Source organism: Electrophorus electricus, chromosome 3, assembly GCF_013358815.1.
Source record: "Electrophorus electricus isolate fEleEle1 chromosome 3, fEleEle1.pri, whole genome shotgun sequence".
Taxonomy (NCBI): domain Eukaryota; kingdom Metazoa; phylum Chordata; class Actinopteri; order Gymnotiformes; family Gymnotidae; genus Electrophorus; species Electrophorus electricus.
The window spans coordinates 10,998,506-11,009,545 of NC_049537.1; the positions used below are offsets into that span (position 1 = coordinate 10,998,506).

The 11,040-nt window shown below is 37.1% G+C and overlaps 1 protein-coding gene across 3 annotated transcripts; it reads right to left on the reverse strand.

Moving 5' to 3' along the window:
* Positions 1-529: 529 nt before the first annotated feature.
* slc16a1a (solute carrier family 16 member 1a) lies at positions 530-9,287 on the reverse strand. Of its 3 annotated transcripts, XM_035524667.1 has the most exons (6): positions 9,066-9,287; positions 7,638-7,877; positions 2,547-2,690; positions 2,311-2,406; positions 1,621-2,196; positions 530-1,484 (listed from the first exon to the last, which is right to left on the reverse strand). In XM_035524667.1, the coding sequence occupies exons 2-6, from the start codon at positions 7,852-7,854 to the stop codon at positions 1,216-1,218; spliced, it is 1,302 nt and encodes a 433-aa protein (XP_035380560.1). In that variant the 5' UTR covers positions 7,855-7,877; positions 9,066-9,287; the 3' UTR covers positions 530-1,215. The 3 variants fall into 3 exon arrangements, with proteins under 3 accessions (XP_035380560.1, XP_035380559.1, XP_035380561.1); XM_035524666.1 differs by having other exon boundaries at positions 1,621-2,406; XM_035524668.1 differs by lacking the exon at positions 2,547-2,690 and having other exon boundaries at positions 1,621-2,406.
* Between the last annotated feature and the right edge of the window lie 1,753 nt (positions 9,288-11,040).

The window sequence follows — 11,040 nt, forward strand, 5'->3', positions numbered from 1 at the left end:
TAAGAAAATAATAAAACTGCATTTTTAAAAAGACTAACTTACCAGACCGTTTAGCGATCTTCCAACAGACTAGCTATCTTAACTACCTTAAAACAGGCCAGTAGGCTTTTTATATGTTAGCTATCGAGCTACTTCCCTAGCGTTAGCTAGCTACTTAACCGTCTGTTAACCAGTAACCGTCATAACCGACTCCAATGTTAATTCACGCGCGTAGTCTTGAATTCAGGGCGAGGTGATTTGACCTTCACTGCTCATGTACCAATGCCAATGTCCTGTTTAGCTAAACTTCCTCAGTAATGGTGTCGGCCCTCGAGATGCCATTTATTGCAATGTTGCAACGAACACCCTCTGAGTAACGTGTTATAATATCTAAATAGTATATGTAGGAACCTTTTATAGAAGCATTTGAAAGAAATGTTGGAAATAGTATGTAATGAAATAGCAAACATAGCTAAGATAGTTAGCTAGACGTTTTACTTTAAATCTTTGGCAACCTGTGGGGAATACAGGATAATAAGAACACCTCAGATTACGATATCAGTTTTATTTCGAGTTTGTTCATTTCAAACGTAAAATGCATAAAAACAAAGAAGAGAAAATGACGTCTCAGTTTCCCAATTGGAAAAAAATCCAAAATGAAACAGCACAGTCACTGTCGCAGAACGTATTCTCAGTTTAAAGAAGAGATAGAAAACAAGCATGATATACATTTTCAAGACGTTAGTTTTTAAAGACTGACAACCATTATATTATGCCTAGACTCTACAACCCTTCGATAACTACAACCTGGCTTACGCAAAAAATATATTGAGGGTAGATGTAGATACAAATAAATAAAGATATTTTAAAGTAATGTTTCTTTTCATTAATTGGTTCATGCACAGGCTAATATAACGCATATCTATATTACTACTTGAATGTAATGCAAAAAATAGGGACATGCGATATTTAACTTGAAGAAAGATGTTTCTGGATGTTTGGGGGGTTTTTTTCTTTCTTTTTTGTGAAATTTAGATAAGGCCCATTGTTAATGTCATGTAGATACTGAGCAGCCTTTTCTCATGTCTTCTCAGTAAATCTGTTTTAAAGTGGAATGGGCTTAATTACCACAACTACCACAGCACCCAAACAGCTGAGTTAGAATAGTGCATTGAAATCTGGAAAACAGATTTAATGCCACAAATTAAAACCAATCATTCACAGGCTGGGGCAGCTTCATACAGCATCTTCTGCAGTTTTGGAATCCATATTTGCTCGTACTGCCCCAGCTGCATCACTAGCAGTCCCCTTGTTGGAAATATCCATGGTGGATTCATCCTCATTTCTTTTCAGCTGTGCTCTTTTAGCTTCCTCCTTTGCTTCCTTATCCAGCATCCTGTAGTTGATGCCCATGCCAACAAAGAGGAACAAGCTCGAGACCAAAAGGATTATTCCACAGCTTATGTAAGTGTACTTGTAGTCATGGTAGATGTCATTAAATTTTCCTGTGAATGAAAATAAAATAATTAAAGATATTTATAAGTACCAGGAGTAAATGTTCTGGTTGGTAATACTAACATAAGAAATAGGCAGGAAAAGACTAAGGCAGTCTACAAACATATTTTTTGAACTCGGACTCACCCAATAAAGGAGGGCCAAGTAATACTGGCCCACACTCTACAATGGTCACCAGCCCCACTGCACTGGAGAAGCGCTGGGCTCCTACCAGATCCATCAGTGTCTCAAACAGCACTGAACTCAGCCACCCAAACGCAAAGCCAAAGAAGATCGCATAGACCACAAATCCCATGTAGTCCACAGACAGGGGTGCAAGCACATGGCATAAACCATTAAACAGAACAGAGGCTGCAAAGAAGTGTTGCACTCTGGGTCGCACCCATTTGGTGTTGGCCACTGTTCCCATGGAGGGACGTGCCACCATGTCCACTATGGCCAATACTGAGAGCAAAAAAGCAGCTTTCTCTTTTGCAATATGTTTACTCTTGGCATAATTACTGAGGAATACGAGAGGGCAGAATAAACCAAAGAACATAACAATGTTTCCCATGAGGTACAGGAGAAAGCCACGGTGTTTGAAGAGGGACAGATCAATGAAACTGTTGATAACTTCCATCACAGTCTTCTTCTCACCAGGAGTGTTGGACTCTTTCACAGCAGGCTTGGGCTTTGGCCCAATGGGCCTCATAAGAGATCCAGCTACACAACAGTTAAACAGAAGCCCACCAAGGATAAGGAAACTACCCCTCCAGCCAAATTGGTCATAGAACCAGGTGTTTAGTGGGGCCAAAGTAGACAAAAAAACTGGGCTACCAGCCATTGCAATTCCATTAGCAATAGGCCTCTTCTTGTAGAAGTATTTGCCAATCATTGTAAGGGCTGGATTGAGATTGAATGCAAGGCCAAGACCTGTAATTTAAACACAACAGAAGACAAATAGTTTCCCCATATTTAAATAATTCAGGAAAATAAAGCATAAAGTAGAAAAAAAGGATAAAGTAAACATTGGTAACATTGGAGTATGCATTGAAGTATTGATGCCAACTCACCTCCTATCACACCCACACAGAAATACAAGCCTGCCACTGTGTTACAGAACGAAGCAGCAATGAGTCCAGCTCCCGAGAGGCAGCCCCCTGCTATCATTATGGGACGACTACCATACTTATTTACTAGGATACTGCTGATGGGGCCTGTAGATAATAAAGAGCAGACTGGAGTGATGAGTTGTATAGGTCTTTTTAGACATGAATACAAGAAAATATTTTTTTTGTTGTTGATAAGGCCTCTCAAATTGTTATTTCACATGTACTAATCAGTATTTATTACGGGTTCCTTTGATTAGTAATGTGATTGCTATTTAGTCTTAAATGTAAAAAAAAAATTTTCAAACGGAAATACAATGGACATAATAGACAAAGACTGTAAACTCATTTGGACATTAGAGGGCACTGTTGCTTTAGGGTTATTTCACGTACAGCCGAGGAATTAAATCTTGCCTGCTATTTCTGCAGCCATCATTAACTTTTACATCCTGGTCGAGGCTGCAGTGCAGACCACTTCCTATGCCCGTGTCATGGTTATGTGACCTATAACATGCAGTGTATATCTAAAATGCAAACTTTTCCTTTTTGACCCTTATAATTAAAGTAGTGAACACTATGAGTAAAACTGTTAATACCAGAAATGCTATTAATGTTTATGCTGTTTAAAGTATACTATCACTATGTATCAAGAGTAGAACAGTAGTAGTAGAACAAACTGTGAAGACCAAAATATCACAAAAGGCATATGATATAATCAGAACATACAACAGAAGACACATATATAATGAAACTAAAACTCTAAAACTAAAACTCCCATACGAGCACAATTTTATGCCTTCATAACACCCTTTATACAGTGTAGATGTTGCCCTAAATTGTTATTATTTTTTAAATAATTCATTTATGACAATGAAAAATAAAACAAGAAAACAAAGAAATTAAAAGGTCAGTTTCAGATTTAACCCTCAACAAAAACTTGGTGCAGTGAGGCAGTGAAGCAGTGAGAGCCTCACACTTTAATAGATTTACTTAGGCAGTTAGAGCCTCACACTTTAATAGATTTACTTAGGCAGTTAGAGCCTCACACTTTAATAGATTTTACTTTCAAGATATAAGGCTAAAACTGGGGCCTCTGTAGTAGGACTTAAAGCATCCTGATGCAGGCTTGTATCTTCCCTCAACATGCAGAACATTTTTCAGAAGAATACTGTAAATTACTTTGCATTGTCCCTCTCTAAAAATGGAATAATTCTTGGACCATTTGTGGGTAAATGTTTGCATTTTAAGTCCCTTAATTCTTGCATGTAGAAATCCTGTCATTAGTGTTGAGAAGAAGTCTGTCCAGAAAAGTGGCTGATGGCAGTGCCCACGTCCTCCTGTTTCCTAACACAAAGTCTATTAGTCCTTTTATAATCCACTTCATACTGCTAGTAGGACTAGCCTGTTCAAACATGATGCTTTTGACTCTTTGCTTATATTAATCCAATATGGAAATGTGTAACATCAAAAGATAACAAGTCTAAGGTGATTTTGTATTCTACATTTTAAGTACACAGCGTGTCTTTTGTCAGTTAAAGATTATGCCACTTCTAAGCAATTTGAATGTTTGTCTTCTTACAGTGATAAAAGAGAGACAAAAGTCTAGCACAACACTTGTATTAAGTGAAATTCAAACTACATTACAGTACACTGTCATTTTAATAATTAATTCATCTGAGATGTCACATGATTATAAAAACATTAGACCTGACATTGTTTTCACAAAATCAGCTATAGGGCAATGGTTTTAATTAAAATATTTTAAACAGGACAGTTTGTTAATTTAGTGTTTTACTGTCTTGGGATTTTATTTCAAAAGGAAAATGTACTATCAATCTTGGTTGAGACAGCCTAGCTGCTATACCATATTGTATGTATGGTGTATCTACACATTAGGGGGTCTTTTGTTTCTAGTGAGATGCCTTGGTGTTGTGTGGGCCATCAACAACAGGCAGGAACACAAAAGAGTAAGAACTTAAAGGAAGCCTCAGCTTGTTGTACCAAAACACCGCAGTGTCAAACAGACACAAACACAGTCTGACAGATTTTGCTAAGAGGCTGCTGAGACAAACAGCAAAAAAGTCAAAGTGCACCAATATTTACAAACTGAGACACAGAGAATGGCAGGGAAGCACAACACAATCTGCTGGGGTCAAAACATTGGAGAACACAAGCACATGTTGGGAGAATTGACATTAAACTTCATGTCAATTAGCTGGTGAACTGGCTACTGCAGGGACAAACAGTGCTCTACTTTTGCGCCACAACTGGCTCTGTTTTTTTATTGGGATAGAATCAGGTGTCTTGATTTATCGTTTGGGAATACTGAGGTATTTGTTTCAAATTCATCATTGCATAATGGTGCACAGTGATGGGTTCAGAAGAAATGAGGAAAACAAAAATAGTCCAAGTGTAGTACAATAGTACACATTTCATAAGATATCAGGCAACTATATCAGTATGGATGGATTGCATAAGTATTTTGTATCGCATTACATAGTAGCTTGAGGTAAAGTTAAAATAACAGAGCTATTTTAGCATTCTGCATGTGTGGTTGCATTCATACAGCTCACAAGTACATTTCAGTGGGTTTTGGGACCCTTTGGTCTAGCATGGGCATTGTGGGAGTGCTGAGGTCAATTCTACCATCAGGTGAACCCCTCATACCAGTGCCCACATGATCATATGAAACACACTGAACTAAGCCTCAGGAAGGGGGAGACTTTCCATTATACATGTTTGTATATGTAAAATGCTTAAAATGGGTTATAAACTGCAGTTTTTATCCTATCTGTCAGGGTGGTGTTTGCTGAGCTCCCTGAAACCCTTTGTGAAAAACCTTGGTCTTATGAAATGCCTTAACGGTTCAAGGTATGGGGTTTTGAAATGTGCTTTCTTATCTTTAATTCACTTGGCCTCTACTTTCTTTCTGAACTGGAGGAGTACCCAGCTGACTAGCACTGACCCAAAAAGCAGCAAGCAGAAAGGCTAAAATGTTAAGGGCCAGCACAGCCCACAGCAAGTCCAACATGAAGACAAGGTTGAGAAATAATAAAAGACTTTTTACAATATTCAGTGGGTATTAAACTAAGAATTATATGAGCTTCTGTATGTGCTAAATGTACAACAACTTCAGTTTGAAGATTGAACATAAAAGGCTTGCAAGCTGAAACATATAAGACATCCTGTAAGTAATTAGACAGTTTGTGGTGTTGGCTATATTCTCCTGTATACTGGAAATGTCATTTTGAAGTTACAACTCTAAGGTTAAAGTGCAGAACATCATCTTAGAGGGTATTTAAATATTGGGTGTACCATATAGAAATCACAGTCCTTTATATACATAGATTAATATTTTTCACATTTTATGCCACCATGGGTAATTGGACACCTCTGTTCCGTTACTTCTTGTCCAGTCATGTCTCACTGCATCATTATTTGAATTTGAAACCAAGTGCTAAATTTAATTTAGGATTGTGTTAATTTATTCAATTATCCATGCTACTTATTTCATTTCAAATCATATGTGCTGGATTACAGAGCCAAAATGACAAAAATGGCATCTGTCTGTGCTTTTACTTATGTACTGCACTGTATAAACCATAACCCATTTATCTGGTTAACCTTCATGTAATACAGTGCAGTGTGTTCATGCTATGTGCATGTGAAAGTAGATGCACTGTAACAGCTATCAGCCTGCATAGCTGATTTGGCATATTTCAGCTGCGCTCTACATACTGAGACAGGCTCAGTATTGACAGTGATCATCACAAGTTTGTGTGACTCCAGACCTGGCATCTCTTCTCCTCATGTGTCTCTAAGGAAAACATCTGACACCTCTTACTCATGGAATAAAAGACTGATGGAGAAGACAGGCTAGAGGCAGATCGAATAACCCATTCAGAGCACCATCTTTCATTTGAAAATTTGTCTTGCACTTGGCTGGATCCTTCTAGTTAAAAGGATTAAAGCCTTTTACTTAGTCCATTTTAGCTGATAGATTTTACTGAGGTATTCCTTATTTCCATCATGGTCTCATATTAATGGACCGTGAGACGTGTTGATATAAAGCTGCCTAAAAAAACAGGGGAACAGCTTTGTCCCATCTGGGAACAAAAGGATTAACTATCCAGTAAAAGACATGGGAAGAGGATTACATTATCAAACAGACTCATGTTGTAAGACAAAACTGGATGAAATTTTGTATTGTTTTCAACTGGGCTAAAAGTTCTGCTGTACTTCTCTGATTTTAGGATTAAAAAAAAATTCCTATCACAATATGCTGAATGAAGAAACATTTAACTATAATATTTTTACCAGTAGAAAATAAATTTATATTCAATATCAAAATCAATACACTTGACTGGCACTCTGTTTTGTCTTATCAGTGAGGGCTGTTTCTTTGATCACCTAAATGTAACTATATTGCTTAAAATATTTTGAGGTTAACCAAATTTATGTACCTTTCTTTATCAATAAATGACTGCTTAACATATAATTTATTGTTGTCTTATAATTTTGCAATTATCATGTATAAAAACATCCACAAAATACAGGAATTATATGAAGTCAAAAGGTTATTATGTATGTCTGAATGTATTCTCTGCTATGGAAAAGTGGAATTGCTTATTAAAGCCCTAACAAGGCTAACAAGGCTGCTGGAGTGTGTATGTCTCAGCTTGCTCTCAGACAAAACTGAATGAGGGAAACAAGCTCCCGCAAAAGAAGAGAAACAAATCCTACCACCTGCTTCAGATGGAAACAGTGTTGATTGAGAATAAGTTGTCAGAGAGGTGTGCTCAGTTGCAGCTGTAGGTATCACATGCATCATATATTTTCCTATTTTCCTTGGTCTAATACATTTGGCTTAGCTCAAGAAGATTTTGACAATTACCCAATAAGTGAGTCAGGTATGTTAAAAAGTATGACAAAGTGTAGGTGCAAGCAGTGTACCAGTGAACACATCCCAAGGCAAACCAGGAGACAAATTCCAGATGACCAGCAAGGCACAACACCTACAAACATTAGGCTGCATGTTGGCCATTTTTGTCTCACCTCCTCCATACATGACAGCTAGCATGATGGAAGATATCCAAGAAACTTGGCTGCTGCTGGCATTGAAGATCACTTCAATCTCCTTGAAGAACACTGTGATGGACTTTGGGAAGGCGTAGGAGAAACCAATAGAGATGAAGGCCCCCATCACCACAGCCCAACCCCAGCCCCCCTCTGGAGGAGTGTAACCCACAGGACCTCCGACAACAGGTGCCATGGTGGGGTCTGATAGTTGATTTTCTGTGAAAAGAGAACAGTTCTTTATAAAAAAGTCTGTGTGACTTCAGATGCCATAGTAAAAATAAATTAAATTATAGTCACGGTCTAATATAATAAAGAAACCTTAAGAATAAAGTAACCTATTTTTTCAGATGACTCAAATAAAAACGAACAACTGTTGATCTATCAATAAAATGTAGAATGCACTGCCTTTGAGATATTAGGATTCACAACAACAGTAGCTACCTAATCAAATGGTCAAAGGCCTTTACATAAAGTGTTTAAAACAACATATTGCTCAAAATCACTCATGCCAGCAAACAGCATTCAAAGGGCACCTCACACATTTATTGACTCAGCTTCTGAGTTATGAGCAGCCTCAGTGCAGAAAATATCCTTAAAACAAACAAACAAGCAAACACACACACACACACACACACATATATATGTATATATATATATATATATATATATATATATATATATATATATATATATATATATATATATATATATATATATATATAGTCAAAATACTCTACAAATGGAAATGTGACTCACACTATTTCTGAAGGATCAAGAGTTTGGGTTGGAGAGGTCTACCAGTCTTATACCAATATACAGGTTATTTTTGAATTGGCATTTATACTACTCTGTGGGATCCAGAGAGAATAATTGGAAGGAACCAGTGACTCATCGAAGTTTATCTTCTCTGTTATGTTTGTATTCCACAAAACCTTTCATAAGCACTCTAGCCTCCTCATGACACTACCACTGATGCCTCATTATTTCAGTTATTTATTAACTTTCCCATCTCACTATTATAATCTTCATAATATGCTTTCAAATATTGCCACATGTTCAGTATATTCTAAATGGCACATCTGACTTAAAACTATATATATTCCTCATCTTATAAGTACATGGAAGTAGAAATTATAGCACTCCACAGCACCACAGATTTTCTCATTGTTGTTCAGCTCAATTTAATGGGTAACTTGATTTCATATACTTGCCTTTTGATACTATATCTGCATATTGCATATTTCGAATTAGATTTGGAAAGCTGAAAGCAAGAACTGTATTTTTTACAAAGCCAGTGCAAAAACAAAATGAATTTACAGATTAAATGTTTTTGTCACACAGCAAACTGGAATAGTTAGTGCATTCATTCTCAGAAGACACATATTTCTCACTGTATGTGCCTACCTTTATAACAGCTCTCAACAAAGTCTCTGCAGAAAGCAGCCCAAAGTACACTTGTATTCCTCAATAAAGTCGATTACGTTTTGATGTCAGATGGTAACCCGTACAATGAAGTCAACAATCTAAAACATAAACACTTAGGCCTTTGGGATAAAAGTTATTTTCACCTTGTGATGTAGCAAGTAAGATTCAACTGGACAGTTTCAACCTCTGGTGCTAGATTGAGGTTGGTTCAACTCTTATTGGCTAGTGAAGTCAACAGACAGGTCAACAAGTCTAGTGCCCTGCCTCCTCATGTTGCCTTTCTCCTCCTCCTTGTCCTTTGTTCTACAGTCACATTCAGAACTCTTCTAGCTCTCTGTAAGAAGGGTCCTGAGTTCAGGTTGGGCATCTCAGAGATAACAGTATCATTTCTAATTGCCTGCAATGTCTATTTTAATACGCACCAAATTCACAGTAAATTACATGTTAAAGTAATTCCCGGTATTGCCGTGAGGTTGTACACCGTTCAAGCCATTCCCAAAGCAGATGTGATGTATTTTTAAACAGCTGAGCAGTAGCCAAAGACAGGTCACAGTGAAGTCATCATGTAGTTACTATTTGAATGAGCTACTGGCAGACAAAGAATCTGAGTATTCCTTGTTTGCTAATCCTGTTGAGACAAAACAAACGTGATTCGCCAATGTGCATGGTTATGTGCCAGACGCTGCACAAACTTGCTACATATGACTCTTGTGTAAAGAATATAAAGAGAAACACAAGGGAAGAGGTAATGCTGAGGAACATGGACCAAAGTGCTGTGGAAAAGCCATGGACTCTATTACATTTTCAGAAACTGAATTACTAACATATTGCACCGCCCAGTGATCAGGCATCTAGTCAGCTAGAGTCTTCTTTCATAAACATGACTTTCTTAAAGTACAAGCCTTTCCTTTAATTTCAGAGTGATTGTATTGGCTTGAAATAAGCTCAAATATAGTTATTTTTTCCATGAGTAATGCAATTTGTTTTACTTCATGAACCACAAAAAACAAGCCCTCATTTTCCATCACAGGAAGATGTTTCACATTCACTTTCAGAACTCCCTCTGCTCTATCCATGGGATTTGATGTCAAGTCTTGGGTCTCAGAGATAACATGGCTACTGCTAATTATCTATAGTATTAATTTTAATATGCACCAAATTTGTCAAGAATTAAGTGTTGAAGTGACTCCCCATATTGTCTTGCTGACATTGGGACAGTGAAATAAGAGATGAGAGCAGCGTCAGATATCCAAAAAATTATATTTTTATGATACATGATCACTTTTAAGGAACTGTAGTAAAATTATTTTCCAAATTAATAAACTTACCTGTTCATGAGTCTTTCAGCTAAGGAGATTCAACAAAAGAACACACACGTTGTTGTACACCCACACAATCACATTACCTTTGTTGAATTACTAGAGAGCTTACTATTGAATGTCACCAAGACTCAGATCAAAATGAAAGTTCACTTTAGAGAAATATAAACTCTGCTCACCAGGTAGAGCAGATTACAGAAGCAACTAACAACATTAAGGTCATGGGTTTGAATCACAAGGGAACACCATACTGTCATACAGATAAATATGTACGTTCCTCTGGATAAGAGGATCTGCCAAATAATGTAAATGTTGAATGGAGTATTAAAACCGAGAGCCGAGCAGGATAAGTTTCATTGGGTTTGTCTCCTCTCAGGGTCTCTTCCCCATGCTGTCTATAGAACCTTCTATTTGCTACTGTTGTTGCTGACTTGATCATTTGGAGTCTAGATCTGGGTTATCTGTAAAACTGCTTTTTGACAATGTCATAAAAGTGCTATACAAGTAAAACTGAATTGAATTAAACTGAATATATTGCAACATTATAAATAATAGCTTGCATAAACTGTCTTTTTATGTGAAACTATAAAGTCCACTTTGTGAACATTTGGAGTAATCTTGAAATGAACCTACAA

Coding starts and splice junctions, on each gene's coding strand:
- slc16a1a (XM_035524666.1), bottom strand. CDS start 7,854: ATGGCACCTGTTGTCGGAGGTCCTGTGGGTTACACTCCTCCAGAGGGG. Junction 2,407..2,546: donor CTGTGTGGGTGTGATAGGAG/GTGAGTTGGCAT, acceptor TTTAAATTACAG/GTCTTGGCCTTGCATTCAAT. Junction 1,485..1,620: donor ACTTGGCCCTCCTTTATTGG/GTGAGTCCGAGT, acceptor TTTCATTCACAG/GAAAATTTAATGACATCTAC.